General features: G+C 41.0%; 2 protein-coding genes across 2 annotated transcripts; both read right to left on the reverse strand.

Annotated features, from left to right (window-relative positions):
* Positions 1-149: 149 nt before the first annotated feature.
* On the reverse strand, positions 150-6,153 carry LOC103460959 (probable E3 ubiquitin-protein ligase HERC4; the record flags this gene model as incomplete). The annotated part of the gene is made up of 17 exons (XM_008403268.1): positions 5,897-6,153; positions 4,431-4,587; positions 4,268-4,344; positions 3,946-4,173; positions 3,731-3,822; positions 3,483-3,610; positions 3,213-3,367; positions 2,901-2,956; positions 2,726-2,817; positions 2,206-2,265; positions 2,004-2,100; positions 1,677-1,857; positions 1,357-1,508; positions 1,061-1,180; positions 874-972; positions 607-783; positions 150-290 (listed from the first exon to the last, which is right to left on the reverse strand). Coding segments are annotated over exons 1-17 (2,226 nt in total), but the record flags the coding sequence as incomplete, so codon positions are not given.
* A 458-nt stretch (positions 6,154-6,611) lies between these two features.
* On the reverse strand, positions 6,612-16,254 carry LOC103460960 (NACHT and WD repeat domain-containing protein 2-like; the record flags this gene model as incomplete). Its single annotated transcript, XM_008403270.1, has 8 exons — positions 6,612-10,342; positions 10,694-11,495; positions 11,936-12,037; positions 12,170-12,529; positions 12,698-12,846; positions 13,411-13,546; positions 13,774-13,980; positions 16,147-16,254. Coding segments are annotated over 8 exons (4,971 nt in total), but the record flags the coding sequence as incomplete, so codon positions are not given.
* Between the last annotated feature and the right edge of the window lie 481 nt (positions 16,255-16,735).

Genomic DNA, 16,735 nt, shown 5'->3' on the forward strand with positions numbered 1-16,735 from the left:
CAGAATTCTGAGATTAAAGTCAGAATTCTGACTTTTTTCCCAGAATTCTGAGATTAAAGTCAGAATTCTGAGATTAAAGTCACAACTGTTTTATTTTTTTTTCCCAGTGGCCCTAATCCTCTTCCGTATAAAGGTGATGCAGGTCTTACCTTGGGTGGGAACCAAGCCAGAGTCTGACTCTCGTTGTACATAAACATTTGAGATTCAGGAGCCATAAGCTCATCAAACACATGGAGGAAAAAATCTGTTTTGTTGACGTTCATGATCTTCCTGTCCTCTACAAACTGCACCTAGGGTAGGTAGAAAGATAAAAGAAAATGTCCTGTAAATTTAAAAAAAGAATAAACCATTTGCAAAAACTTGTTCTCCAAAATAATGATTTTAATTTATCTAAAGCTTCAAGTAAGAAAACGGGTGAAATTATAAACTTCTTCAATAAAATTTCCCACATATTTGTCGTTTTACTTATTATTTTTTCATTGATCTAAGCACTTTTTCTTTGTCATTCAAGTTCTGCAGTTTTGAATGTTTTTAACTTATGTTTTAGTGTCAAATTTCACAGACTATAACCGTGGATTTTTAATAATTTTCTTATGTTGCTTTTACCACAAGCTCTCTCTTAAATGCAGCGTGATCGGCTGCAGCGAGATGTCTGAAGGTGTCCTCCATCAGGTGAGTTCGTCTCAGGTTCAGCTGCAGGATCGGGACGGGGGAGTCCAGGGTGTTTCCAAGAAACTCGTCAGGGAACGGCAAACCCATTTCACGTACAACATGATGAGATTCCTGCAGTTACAAAACTCCTTTCCGTTATAAAATTGTGGAGCACAATATTTGCAGCCACATACAGGATGCAGAGCTCATAAAGCACTTTACCTTCATCACACGTGCCAAGATGTTGAAGACAGCAACTTTACAAATCAGAGGGAAAACGAATGGGTAGCGGCAGAAAATGGTGGGCGTTTGCTCGTCGTCCTTTGAGAAAATGTCAAAATAAATGGTCAAGACGGAATTTCAGCAAAATATGAACAGATCATATGAAATGCTACATAACTATTTTCACCTCTATTTTGGAAAACGACAACCAAAGAGCGACATCCTCAAGTGCATTAAGAGCGATAGGGATTTCCTCGACATAAAAGGTGCTCAATGGGACTTTGTAAGACTTCCCACATTTGTTTGCCTGAAAAACAAAACAATGAATCACATTAAAAGCAAAAGTGGGTGCCTTGACATTGGTAGTAGTGAATATTTCTCAAAGGTTAAAGGTCAAGCAGTTGATAAGAAGATTCTAAAAGGCTAATTTCATTATTTTAAATGAAACACACAGCTGACTGAAAGAAAGCATTCAGCACTGACTTTGTAAAGGAGCTTCAGGGCTTTCAGCAGCAGTTTGGCTCCTGGGTTGTGGGTTTGCAACAGACAGTTCTTCAGAATGAAAGCCAGAGCGTTTTTGAAGACCATGATGTGCCTGATCAAAATGGTGGCTGACAAAGACGACCAATAGCTTCCTGCAGCGAAAATAATATGAATTACAAAATAAAGAGCGATACATCTATTTTAAGACTAAGGGTGACAAATCATATTTATCAGTACTAATGTTACACTAAGGGATGGCAATTCTTCCTAGACCTTAATTTGAAACATGAAAATGCAATACAAGTTCAGTAGTTTCTTACTTAAAGTTTCCAGAGTCTTCTCACTGAGATCCTCAATCATGACAGCCAGAGGCAAAGCCAAATTCATGACGCTCGAGTCTTCTTGCAGCAGCGGACATGTCAGCAAAATCAGGAGAATCTCTGGAGATTTTAAAGGACGTCTTGAGGCAAAGAGCAATTCTGTAAGGAGCTGCAAATTTACCTGCATGGGAAAAATCAGTTTAAAAAGCTGTGCAAAACATGCAGTATATGCAAATCCTGAATCTACTTATGAGCTGTCAACTCGTACGAGCATAAAGTTTCAGTTATTCTGAATAAATGAAAGAAAGCATAGAAAGTTTCCTTAACTGTTTGCTTGATCCATGGGACTGCCAACATCTGGTCGAAGGCTTGACTTGCAGCCTCCAGGTCCACAGTTAGAGCACCAGCTTCCAGCGGAGGCCCTCTGGTAGCAGGGCCAGAGCAGTGTTAGTTGACATGTGGGAATTATTTATTTGTAAAACACACTTTTTAAACCCAAACACCAAAGCCGATGGAAAATCATACTTACTCAGGTTTTGTGAAACTTGCAACAAGACTTGAACTTGTGTAAAACATCGACTCGATTTCTCTGTTCCACAAAAAGAAGACAGCATGAGAAGCATGATTTTATAAACACTAAAATATATATTTTTAAATTAATCACCACAAAAGGCACTAGAGACAATAAAAAGATGTAAAATGTAATCCCTTGCAGACTCCTTTTATTTTTGCTTTAAAAAAAAGTAAGAAAAAACATTTAGTGCTTCAGATGGTCGCCCTTATTTTAAAGGCAGACAAAAATAACCTAAGAAAAAAAACAAATATCTGTGTTCAAATCATGATTTAATTTGGAAACTTTTCCAACTGGATGATGTCAGCAACTTTGGTTTTAAGAGTAAATACAAAACATTAATGGAGACAGAAAATATATATTTTTTGATGATCTGTTAGCTTAAGGTGTGACAAAAATGTAAAGAGACAAAAGCTTAAAGCAGGTAAAACTTTTACAGTATCGTAACATAAAAATCTGCAGTTAAATTATTGGTTACCTTTTTGCCTGGATGTTGCTGTACTTCATTGCCACCCACTTTTGCAGTTTTGTCTCATCCAGCCGCCCAATTATCTGTCCATGGCTGAAGGTCTTATAAGTTTAGAAACAGTCAAGTTTTTATGTTTTCTTTTAAGGCTAATTAAAAAGTACTTTTTGGTTTGATACCACCTTACATTTGCAGGTGAAGTGTAAATGAAGTTTGTGTCCCATCCAGTTGATAACTTCAAGTCTGCTTGACAACATAAGAAATTATTAAAATCCATCTTTGAAAATGGTAGATTAGAAATGCAAAACCTCTTTTTCAGAGTCTAGAGGGTAATTTCATTTTGGTTTGATTCCAAACTCAAAACTGTGCCAAAATGCCCCAAATTTTTTTTAATAATCTCACTGACATGGACTCCTCGACAAGCAATAAAAAAATAAAAAAAAACACTACTTAAATCATTCAATCTATCATCTGCCATCCAGGGCGACTATATACGCACCACTAGGTGTGGCAGCAGCACTGTCAGAGGGCCATGGAAGCTGTATCAGGGACGGGGACGGGCTGCTGTCTCGTTGTCCTGTCCCCAGCTGGCCTTTGTCCCCATTACCAAAAGCAAACAGACATCCAGAAGAAGTCAACACAAGAGTGTGGCGTCTGGAGGGCCAGAACCATGTTAAGAATTTAATGAGGCAGTATTCAATAGCACAATGTCTTGAAGTTTCTTGGAACGGTTTTGCAAAGTCATCTTGAAACAACTTGGCACATTTACCTCCCACATGCAACCTGGGATGCCGTCTCTCTGAGACCATCAACCAGCCTGGGCCGAACCTCGGTGGTGGTGGAGTTGTGACCAAGCTGACCGTGGCTCCCATCTCCGAAAGTGAAAACTTTCCCATCCTACAAAACCCACAAATCACAAGACACCCAAAAAACTAAGAATGGTTACTTTTAAAAAAGGCTGAAGTCAGAAGGGTTTATTCACTTTATGTAAATAATCTGAATCAGCGGCATTAGCACCTTCGTCAACACAGCAGTGTGCGATTCTCCACAGCTGATGGAAGAGACGCCCAGAGGTCTGAGAGCAGGTACCATGCAAACGTTGAACCTGCCTGTTTTGGATCAGATGACATCAAAAAGGGATGGACACTCAGTGCTTTTATATGGAGGAGTCTGAGAGTTACCTGTTGGCTCCCATTTTATTGACAAAAAAAAAAAAGATTAACCTAATCTACCTTTTTCATCTACCCTGTTGAGCCCCAGCTGACCAGATTTATTGGCCCCACAGCAGTACACCAGACCAGAGAGCGTGAGGAACAGTGTGTGGTTTCCTCCGGCTGAAACCTGGGTTACTGCAACTCCGGTCAAGGCGCACACCAGGAGGGGTGTCTGCTGCAGTGTCATGTCCTTCCCCAAGCCCAGCTGGCCATGACTGTTTAAACCCCAGGAGAAGACGTCTCCTCCTAAAAACAAAACAAAGAAAACAAAATATAATACCAAGTTGTCCCTTTCACATTTCAAGACACAAAGCTTTCCTCAGCAGGTTAATAAGGTTACCTTTGGTCAATGCGAGGGAATGGGAGTTTCCACAAGCCACCTGGATTACTGGTATGGGCATTGGTATGGGTACTCGGCTGCAAGTTGATGAGGCAATAATGGGTTACCATATATTTGCATTAAATAGTGTATTGTATGTTTACTTGTGAGTTTCAGCTCTTGCTTTGGTCTCCGGTTGTTGCAGGGGAGCCCTGTTGCAAACCCAAGCTGTCCATCATCTCCTGCCCCCCAAGAAAACACTTGTCCAGAAGCACATAATGCCAGACAATGGTTCTGACCACAAGCCATGGCGGCAACATCACCAAGTCCCTCCACAGGTCCTAAAATATGGAGAAAGAAAAGTAATGATACAAGAACATAAGATTAAAAATGGATTCAAGTCTTTCATTTATAAAACTAACAAATTGAGTTGTGAACCCAGCAAAATTTCACTTATCAAATTTTGGTCACATCAGAAACTCTGTCAACAAAAGCAGCAACACCATATTTTTATTATTTTATCATGTCACATCTGTCATGCTGACTGGTAAGGCACAATCATCAAATACAAGTTTAAAATTGGTGCACGCAGTTTGATCACAGGCTGTAAAAGTCCTGACGAACGCTCATCGTCATGGTTGCATCATTAAAAATCAAACTACCGATGACTTATCACATTAAAAATTAGGAAACAAAGAGTCAGTATGGTAGGATTTAGTGTTTCCCAACCCTGGTCCTCACGGCACACTGTCCAACATGTTTTAGAGGTTTCCCTGGTTTAATGCGCCTGATTCAACTGACTGCAGTTCAGGAAACTATGAGGGGCCGTTAGGTCAAAATCTATGTTTTGTCTCTCACATACTACAAAAAACTCACGCACACTCAAAAAATACTCAAATTGCGTATACACACTACTAAAATGTCACACACGCATACAAATTTTATCTTTCTCGCACACATACACTGTACTAACTTGTCGCACACACACATACTGTACTAACATGACGCACACGTACGCAAATTTTATCTTTGTCGCACACATACACTGTACTAACTTGTCGCACACGCACACAAAGGCTATCTTTTGAGTATTTTTTGAGTGTGCGCGAGTTTTTTGTAGTGTGAGACAAAACATTGATTTTGTCCTAAACGGCCCCTCATAGGAAACGCCTATTAATCAGTCATCGATCGAAATCAGCTGGGCTGAAGCAAGGAAATACCTAAAACATGCAGGGCAGTGTGCCTTGAGGACCAGGGTTGAGAAACACCCAGTTTTACCCTCAGGGAGTTCCTAAAGCAAAACAAACTAAGAATCCCCTGCCCTACCTAATTACCGTTCTAAGTTAAGTTTCGTTGCATGAATAAACTGAGATGAAATGAAACTGAAACTTAACTCAGTAAATTAGCCTACATGTTATGCCCGTCAGATGATTCATGACTCTTGCCTGAGGCAATAACAACCTGTAGAGGATAATTTCAAAAGAACATACAAAAACTCATTCTGTCCTATAAAAGCTATTTCATGACTACATAATTATTATCTTCTATACTACATAATTATTATTAAATTATTTGGAAGAACATTTTTATTTCCTTGCAAATACAAATAAGTTATTTAATACATACTAAAAAATATATGTAAATATTTACCAAGCATCTTTCCATTTTGGTTCCTTCGTCCAAGTTGGCCCTGCGAGTTGTGTCCACATGATAAAACTTTTCCGTCTGCCCTGAGGAATAAGGTGTGCTGCTCTCCGCAGCAGATGTTGGTTACAACTCCAGGCCCGGTCCAGGAAACCGGGCTAAGGGTTGCCTGGACCCCAAACTGTCCACTCGAACTGTCTCCCCAACAAAACACCTGCATGTCTGCTCGTAGACTGAGCGAAGCGTCTAGTGGCGCTCGACTTCAGCTGGAGCTGCTGCTTTCAAATGCTGTCGAAATTATAAGACTCCTCCAGTAAGTGCGTCAGAAAAATATTATTTCGCGACCGTAGCCCTTTTGAAAACATTGGGGCACTCTGGAAGACCCCAATGTGATAATTGTATTCAGATTCACAATTTATTTTCAAAAAGTAATAATTACTTTAAACTGTAGTACGAGCTCATGAAGGGACGTGAAGGCAGCACCAGTCTATAGAAGGACATCTACATAAAGTTTCTGCTTTAGGTAGCTGTAACTTCTGTAACTTCCTACAGAAAATGTAGGAAGTTATAGGTACTGTAACTTCCTAATGTAGGAAGCTACAATTACTGTAACTGTACAATTACAGTTGCATTCACTGTAACTTCCTACAGTAAATGTAAATTACTGTCATCATCAGCAAATTAAGTGTTTTTAAACACTTTTTAGATCAAGACTGAGACAGATGTTTTATGATGATTTTTAATATAATTAAATATTACAAAAAACATGATCATATCAAATACAATTGTATTTAAGCAAAAATGAAACTGAACAAATTCAATCTGAGAGTTGCATTTAGCTTATATGCACAATAAAGAGAAGATTGTCCTGGACCAATATGGGTTAAAAGGACACTCAGTGAGGAAGAAGACACACACGCACACAAAGAAAAAAAGAAAAATAGATAACAGTTTCAGTTGCACCCTGGCCCATGGACATTTTGGGTTTTTGGAGACATTAGAAACTATGTTAAAACTTTATTTATATTAATTGAACTTTCTAAGATGTTTTACTGAGACCAAAAAATATAATAAGACCTAACATGCAATAAGGCATAATGTGCTTTCAGACACCACACAAGAAAATTTAAAACATTTTTACATCGCCAGTTGTCAAAGCAGTTACAAAACATCTTCTTGATGATGACAAATTAACCTATTTAATTTGAGAGGTCCCATGTCAGACGGCTCCTCGTTGAAAAAACTATGCATGGTGACAGGAAAAAAAAATTTACAAAACAGGTGAAGGGCAAAAAAACACCTCCAGTCATTTTGTTTACGTTGTATGTGAGCAGATACAGTAGCCTCAAGACCATGTAATATTGGGTTTCGACTGATAAAAACAGCTCATAGGTTCTCTGTCAAAGGGACATTTTATTGGTTCTGATTTTAAACTCTCTCTGTCCCAGACTAACTCTTTATCAATTGTAGCATCAAAAACAGAGAACACACCTACAGACCCGTCCTCATAACCCACAAACACGCCTTGCTGCTTGCTAACAGTCAGAGCTGACGGATTCCTATGCAGATGTATCCTTCCTATCCTCTCCCTGTCCGAAAGCCGCACGATTGTAAGGATGAGCTTCGAGTGCAGGTAGCATGCACAGCTCTGCTCTTGGCTCCTCGGGTTGCATACGTACACAACATAGCATCCAGTTTTGTCCAAGCAAGCCTTGATGACAGGACCATCGGCTTTCAAGGAGCACAGCTTGACCTGAGATAAATCTAAGAAGTTAATGGAGTTATGATCAATGGACAGCAGTGCATAGTTCCCATCAGGCAACATTTGAAAGTCTTGTGGCTGACAGTGGAACCTACGTGGCAGCTGAAAGTGCCGGCATACCGTCTCCTCTGACAGCTTCCAGGTGTACACCGCTCCAGAAGCAGTCAGCACCACCACAAAGTTCGGATGGTCTAAAAGACACTGGAAAGCAACAACATGCTCTGAGTTTTCTGCACAGGAGAAGCGCTTGCTGATTGAACCAGACCACAGACTGGCAGCCAGCAGGTCTCCATTGCAGAGGCCAACAAGAAAGGTCCCCTCAGCTGATACTTGTGCGTCTGACAGATACTGATGAATGTTGCACACAATAGTTCCGTGTGGCAACTTCCAAACATGAGAGAGGCCGTGCTTAGAAATGCTCACTCCAAATTTACTACTGGGAGTGATCAGCACATCTGCAGCACTGCCACCGTTGATACGGGCAATGTTCTCACCTGTTTCTGTCTGCCAGACGTAAATTTCCCCTGCAGAGAGAGCGAGAAGGTGGCTGTTGTTTGGAGAAAGCTGTATTTTTTCCACTGCACCGGCATGCAGGAAGGTAAATTGTGGAAATCCAACATCTAAACTCCACCTCCAGACGTTCTCTGACCCATCTGTGGTGTAGAAGCATTTTCCTGTTTGCTCCACTGCCATGCCTTTAACTTCACTCCTCATTTTTGTTGCTTTACCTGCAGCATTGACCATCTCGGAGTCCCAGACTATCAGACATCCATCACGACTCACGCAAACAATATCCGAGGCTGTTTTGAGAAGCGAGAGGGGATGTCTGTTTGTTTCTAAAGAAAGGACACACTCACCAGTGCTGACCCCCCACACCAAGATGATTGTCAAACGGTCCAACAAAGCCAGGAAATGGTGCCCGTCCAGGGAGAGAACCGCTTGAGAAAAGGCTTTCTCTTGCGGAGCCAAGAACTGGTCCCACATCTCCCAGTTAAATGTATTCCACAATGTCACCTGGTGAATTTGACACACCAAAAGAGTGCTGGTGGCTTTGGAATAATCTGTGTTGAGAATGCTAGAAGACTTACCCTGATTGAAGCTTTCTTTGAGAAGTTTGGGTGCTTGCTTTTTATCAGCAACGTCCCATAAGGCTACACTCCCACTCCTGTCCACACATGCGATTTCTTGCTCCTCTTCATGGAGGATTATCTGCATAATTGCACTGTTGGTTGAGTTTAAACAGGTGCCAAGAAGACGGCTGGTTGTCAGATCAAATCTTGACACTGTGCCATCCTCTTGTCCACAGTAAAGGCTGAAACTCCTTAAGGAGGCAGCCAAACAGATCACAGACCTCTCGCACTGAAAACGAGTAGAGGTATTGTTGGCAATATCAAGCACACTGACAAAACTCTCCTTTTTCCACCACATACAGATCATTTCCTGACACGAGACGAATCCCTCAATCGTACTCAGAGTTTGACTTGATTCAGACTCCGGTTTCAGAGATTCCTTCACCTCTGTAAGACTCTCTGGATTTGCCCCGTCCCACAAAAAGAGTTTGCTGCATTGCGTGGAAAGCAATAGGAATTTGCAGTCACTTTTAACTCCTGCAAACTTTAACTCCCGTTGATCCTGGATAAGTGACAGCTTGTAAAAATCACAAATTGAACCCGTCCAAATCCAGGCAGAACCATCATCCATGACCTCTGCCACAACATCACATTCTGTACATGCAATTTCTGCAACTCTGCTTGTTCTGGTTTTAAGATTGGGTCCTACATAGCAAATGGGGAGAACAGAACAGGGAGTGGGACAAAGCACCAGTCCTACTCCTTTTCCCTTCTTCTTCCTGTCCTGCCTGATGTCTCGTACGTATCCCTCAAAGGCAGGAAAAACATCCAGGTAAGGGAGGAGGTTTGTCTCCATCACTGTGGGCAGCTGCAGGGGTGAGCTCTGCAAGAAGCAAGCAGAGGACTTTAATGTGCTTGCTATAAGCCATCTTTCTCTTAAAAACTTTGTTGAGCCATCATACGCCTTCAACATGGCTACCAGATCACTCAGCATGCCAGCTTGAACCATGGCTTGATGAAACCCTAAAGACATTAGCAACTCAAGTTCCAGTTCTTCCAACCTCCCACTTTGTTGCAAATGATGCGGCAACTCTAGGATCTTTCTCATGTTCACCCGACAAACATCTTCTGCAACAGGGAAAATAAATGGCTGACTCACTTGTTCATGTTCTGGATCAGATGCAAGACTTACAACAAATGGTTTTTCATTTCTACCAACCCGTCTCCCGCTGAAATAGTCCACCATCTCTGAATGGATCTTCCTCCTCGCCCCATGAGTGCCCAGATACCTTTTAGTCACGACAAGCTTGAAATGCCGGCTCACCCAAAACAGAACCTGAAAATCAGCGACTGGCCGTTTGATTAGAAAGTTTTTCAAATCCATAAGAAGCCTCTCAACTTCAACCTGTGAAATTGGTCCTTCACGTTCACCTGGGCCGTCATAATCACAGGACAGCAGATCCACAAGCTCCGACTCAGAGAGCCCGGTCCTGGAGAGGGAGACATACGAGGCCAATCGAGCCACCAGGGACGAGCCGTGCTTCTGTTCCAAGCGATCCAAGAGAGCAGAGACAGACGAATGGACGCCATCAGGGAGAGACGACTCGGTCACATCTGAATCTGATAAGAAAAGACAAATTAGATATAAAAAGTTTTAACTGCTGGTACTAATAGATGCAAGAACACCCCATGAACAGTCCATTAAGCAACACAAATTGAAATTTGTGTACAAAGCCTGAAATAAATTTCAACTAAATAATTTGCTGAAACCTTTTAATGACAATGATCATTGAGAAGAAAAAGGTGTTTTAAAAGTGCATATGGACAAAACACAGAAAAGCTAGAATAATTTCTATAACATGCTTAAAACTTTCAGTTTTTCAGTTTGTGAAATCCTATCAAGAAAAAAACTACACACTGCATCGAAAACCACATACAACAGGGTGCAAGTGGTTTTTGTTTTAGTCATACCAGAGTGCCACAGTGAAGTGTGTGCATGTAGGAGTCGGACATAGAGAGGCAGAGAGCAGGAGGTCAGCGCCTGGTTCACCAGCGCTTGCTGTCCTGATGTCACCTTCCTTCCTGAACTGTTCAGTAGCGATTCCAAAAGCTTCGCACACTGTTTCCTGTCCACCAATTGGAGCTGTACAGAAGCGCATCCGGTTTGCTCCTCACTGTGGTCGTCCTCTGATGCAGAGGGAGAACGACTGCCTTGCTGGGGATAGTGTAGCTTGATGGCTTGCAGGAGATCTGTTCTGCTGGAGGACACTGTGACAATGAGTTTGACGGCATCAGGGAGCGGGGAAGGGATGCTGCTGATAATCTGAGCACCAACGTTGTTTTCCAGTTGATCCAAGCCATCGAGGATGAGAACGAGAGGATGTTTTGTGGAAGGAAGTTGGGTTAGAATGAACACAAGATGCTCTTCAAGTTCAGACAGAGAAACATCCACTTTTATGATGCTAGAATCGAGTTCTTGAGAATCTGGTGTTTTACAGAAACCTGGGTCATTATCACAGATCTGTCTTCCACGGTGGCAGTCATTGTGAGGATCCAGAGCAGATACTGAGGTGTAGTTAGTCTCGCAGCTGCAATCATTTGTGTTTCTGTAGGGCCAGGACTCAGGCTGCAGCTGGCTGAGTGACTGCTCCTCATATCTGTGAGCTATCTGGTGACAGATACTGGAGAGCAGATGCTTAGGAGATGTACTGAATGAAAGGTTGCAAAAGCAGCTGATCACCACTGGATCACAGTCTGGAAGCCAAACCTTGATCTGTGGAACATAAAATGTATTTTTATTTCTAAAAATCAACAATGTTCTCTTGAATTCAGGTCTGGTTTTCTTTTATTATTTATGTTAAAATTTAAGATGGAAAAAAAAAAATCTTGACAAGAATACTTGTGACACATAAAACCGAGATTCAGTTTGAGATCTGAAAAGCAGTTTATGTTAAGTTGCATCAACATTTTTCTCTTAAAAAATTATTAAATAGTTAAACCTAAAATGGCAAATATCTACCACTGTGCAAAAATTATAGCAAAAGGAAACAAAAATTGTTGCACCATATATAAATACATTAAATATAAATTATCTTAAACTTAAACAACTTATTCTTTTCATATGGACTAAATGTGTTTCATAATATTTCGTGAAGCAAATTAAAATATACTTGTCTCCTCTTGGAATCACGTTTCATTTCACTGTCCACTGACCTGTTCAGCGCAGTGTGCGACTAACACAGTCTTCCCTGTGCACGGTCCTCCACTCACCATTAGTGGGCGCTGTTGATCCATGCCTTTCACATAAGCACTGATCTACAAGCAAAAAGAGGAAAAAGAAAACTGAAGCGTCATTTGGCATGACGTTAAATATTACATTACAGTATGACAAGAACAACAATAATGAAACATGCAAAAAATAAAAAATAAAATAAAAATAATTCTCACCTTTTCCTCTTCTGGCCGAATAATTTTGTAAAACTGAGCCAGGGTGCAGCACAGCTGCTCCTGCTCGGCCTGCTCTCTGGATGGGGCATCAATAACATGAGCTTGCCCTTTGACCCGAGGAATGTTCGGGCCGTCAGTCAACACCATGAGGTCTGAGAAAACCTGCTGGCACAGAGAGTCTGCGTAGGCCCGCCTCCTGGCCGTGGTGTAGCCATGGCGGCGGTCACACTCGGTGGTGGTGGTGTAGAGGATAAGTTGGCGGGAAGTGAGCAGAGCAGGGAGGAAGCTGTCACACAGCTGTGATAATAACTCAGATGGAGTGGGCACAGTCTTCAAAGAGGTCTGCTCACACGGGTCGGCCTGCAAATTTAAGATGAACATGAAGGAAAATCGACCCCTGTCGCATTTGTACATTGGTCAACATTTAAAATTTCACTTACGTTTTGATTTAACTTTAAACTGTAATGTTTTGATACCTCCGCTAAAATGAGTTCTTTCTGAAATGTCTCCTTTTAGATAAACTCCTACCTTCAACGCTGGTTGCAGCTCTGAGTTTCTCTGTTGACTTCCTCTTTCTCCATCTGCATTGATGACCTTGTGGACGTAGATCATACATCTGTTGATAATGTCCAGAACAGGGCAGTTTTCCAGAGCAAATCGAAGATCTGAATCAAGAGCTAGAGACAAAAAAACCCAACCCAGAATCAGGTATATTCAGGTATATTCACGATAGCATTCTCTTAAAATAAATTTAAATTCTGTAAAGCACAATTGGTTAAATTTAATACCTGCAAAATAAAAAAGCAGCGTCAGTGCTTTGTTGGCATCTAAGTTTAGGAGTCAGCTTTAGCACAAAATGCTGATTTCAAAGTGACTAAAGAACAAAAATGCAATGAATTGTTTGTTTTTAAAAAGTGTGACTCAAAGATTCAAATACTGACAGATGAAATGTTAAAGCCACTGACTGACTTTACTCATCAAATATAACATCTGTACTTTATATAAATGACATGGGAAAATCAGTGTGTAATTAGAAATGTAATATTTTTTTAATTGTCCCTTTTTACACCCTAAAGACACTTCGGTGGGATGATCACCAAAGTCCCAGAATATTCTTCATCTTGGATGCCCCGCAAAGTTTTAGGTAAGTTCGGGGATCCCAGAGGCTGCCATGATTGCAGACTCTCTTTACACATTTCACAAATCTTTCACAATAAAAGAGTTTGTTTTCTTGTTTTTACCTGATCTGTAGAAGACTTGGGCTCTCTCTGCATTCATACGTCTGCTCTGGACACACAGACTCACAGCTGTCTGCAACACCTTCCTCAAATCTTCATCACACAACATGTTATTCTCCGTTTCTCCCGTCTCTTCTCTCTGCTGAGCAAAAACACTGGTATTTTTTAATTTTATAAATTATGACTGTCTTTTATATTTTCCAGCACTATATTATATGTTATATTTTACACATACACTAAAATATTTTGTTTCTTTTAAAAAGGTTTATCGTTAAACACACTAAGATTCGTTGTCACATGTATGTGTTAACTGATTAATATCTATCATGTAATTAAAGTTAGCCACACAACAAATAAAAGGTTGACCGTAATCATCAGAGGACTGCAGACATATTTCACGGCAGGTGTCAGGCGGTAGGAAGGAGGAACAGCGTTCTCATCTCTCTGGTACGCCCTCTCCAGCTGTCGGGTGCCCACGCCCGCCTGCTGGCTCTCCTGCAGCAGCAGCTGGAACTCTGACACTTCCACCTGGGTGGGCAGATGGGCTGGTCCATACTGGTGTCCAACTAGAGCCTGTAGCACCAACATGTGGACACAAAGCGATAGTAGTCAGAGGAGTGACAACTCTTTTACTGTGAATCTACGATTAGGATGGGCTTTTTTTTTTTTTTTTTTTTAGCTTTGTAAAATCATTTACAGCAAAGTTTTCTGTCTCAACTTTTTGAATAAACAAGCAGTCTGAGGCTATGTTGTAAAATTGTATTTTAAACAGTAATTTTCCTCTTGTATTTAATCAAGCACGTATTCTGAGTGGAGTTATATTAGTTTATTTTTCATTTTAAAGGGAAATAGTTTAGTTGATTTCTCTTACAGGGCCAGTATTATGCATTTTCCAGTCACATAGTGCCATTTTATAACCCAATTGTAGCCCCGTGGTAAACTGAGGTTACTGCAATAACTATATGTTAAGGTTAATCTTCCATAGTTCAAGTATTGCATAGCATTGTTGATAGCTATGGATTTCATATTTTTGTTTCTGAAAGAAATACACTGTTTTTTTTCCTTTACTTTAATATATAAATAATATAAAGGTAACTATTGAGTAATTAGCTTACTTGGTAATTAAAACGGTATTGTTGTAAATCAACTAAGAGCATTATTTTATGTAAATATTGCAATTGAAAGAAGTGTTAGTGTGAGGTAAGCTGCACTGTATTTTATTTGGCTTTGCCATTTGATTGGCCACTGAGACAGTCCGTCCAGTGCGTGACTTATGATTGGTTGAGAGAAGAGGAGGCGGGAGGAGAAGGACAGGAGAACCGTAATGGTGGAAAACAAAGGGTGAGACAAGCGGACAAGAAGTGGAAAAATATAGACTCGAGGGAGAGAAAACCAGGAAAAACACAGGAGGACAAAATTTGGGAGAAGTTGGAGGAGCTTGGTCGGCGCGAGAGAGACGGGACGAGAGGAGACAGACGCAAGTAGTCGGGACGAGCATTTGAGCTGAGCTAAGTGAGCTAGCCGCTTCAGCACCACCTGTTCTGCTGCGTTCAGTGGAAGTCGGGAGGAGAGCATGCGTGAATTGCAACGTTCTCAATGTTTTTTCTTCATTTTTTCTAGCAGGCCTGGAACGTTTTCCCAACTCTCCTGGAGGTCGTGAGTAAAACCTACTGGGTTGCATTTGTTTAGGACTGTATATTGATGTATGTGGACATTTATTGTTGTGCCCTGGTTGAAGGGAAAATCTGACCATTCATATTTTATTTGTTCTGCCTTATGTGAAGAGGTATATGTTCTTTAAATTTTGAGTTTTCCGGCTTTAAAGTCTATCGTGGTGACTAAATAGATAGATTTTATGTCATTTTAGTTTAATAAAGTTAGGCTGAATCATTTTGCCTAAAATTCTAATGTTTCTCTGGGTCATATTTGTCATAAACTAGGTCAGTGGTGCCACACACCGATTGGGGTATCAGATGGATATCGAACCCAAGCCACCTTCCATTTTAGTTTTCCTGCATAGAAAGGTTAAAAGAGAGGTTAATAGTGCTACACCAAACAAGCAACTATGTTACCTTTAGACTTTATAAACATGCTGTTTGTATCAAACATGACTTAAAATAAATTTGACAATAAATTTACAATAAATAAATAAATTTACAATTTTATGCCTTGAAATTGGCCTCTGTCTCCTTCTGACATCACCGGTGCGCCTTCATCATGCCGTTTACAACTGTTCTTAGGTGCGCTGGACTGAGAATATTTTGTACTATGAGCTCAGCAGGTGTGCAGTTTCATCAGGTGTTTGCTAATTGTTGCTGCTGCTAGTCGAGAGGAGCTAAGTGGGGGAAGGGTGCTCTGTGAGGCAGAAGTTCAGCTTGGAGGCTGCAGCTCCAAGGAGGAACTTCAAGGAAACAGGCCGTGAGAGCAAGCGTTTAGGCACCCCCGAATGGCTGCTGTGGGAAATGAAAACAGTATATTATATCCTAAAGCTCGAAAAATTCGATTTACATAAAAGCCCCCCACCCCCTTTAGTTCTTAATTGAACTGGCACACATTGAGATAAAATCATGACTGAAGCATTGATCCTTGTTCTGATGAAACGCCAGCTTTTAGCTCAAGTAATGAAGCTTGTGTACTTATAGTAGTCCTTTAGTTTAGAGCTCCTAATGCTTGTGGGAGCGAGCTTCGATCTCCATATTCAGCGTGCATTTAGTTTCTCTTCAATGCAGTTTCACTTACCAGCAGAAACGGTCCAGCTGAGTTCTTTCTGCACTCTTCAATTAGCTGCTGCCTGGTGTTTCTATCTGGCCAACAATTAGGATCACTGGACTCAAATGGGTCGATCAGCTGCAGAAGCAAACACACACATACTGTAAAACAACATAAGAGACATAACTGGGAGTCGATGCAGAAAACTTCATCAGAAGCACCAACTGCAAACAACCAAGCTGAATGATATATGATGTTTGTGTTTACGCCTAATTACACAAGCTGCTGAATAGAACGCGTTTCACAATGGGCTGATCGTGTGTGTGTGTGTGTGTGTGTGTGTGTGTGTGTGTGTGTGCGTGCACATGTATGCGTGCGTGCGCGTGTGTGTGTGTGCGTGCGCGTGTGTGTGTGTGTGAGAGAGAGAGAGACTTAACACACACACGCATTCTGGTTTATATACTTCACGGGGCCCAAAAGTAGAATGGTGAGTTGAGGGGCCCACCATTTCTAGACGTCGTAGATCTATGAAAAAAATCAGGCCAGTCCCAAAAAAAATCTTGATACCTTCACCTTCAATAAACACAATTTGAAACTTTATTTTACATGTCAGTTTTTG

This window comes from Poecilia reticulata, unplaced genomic scaffold (genome assembly GCF_000633615.1).
Source record: "Poecilia reticulata strain Guanapo unplaced genomic scaffold, Guppy_female_1.0+MT scaffold_387, whole genome shotgun sequence".
NCBI lineage: Eukaryota > Metazoa > Chordata > Actinopteri > Cyprinodontiformes > Poeciliidae > Poecilia > Poecilia reticulata.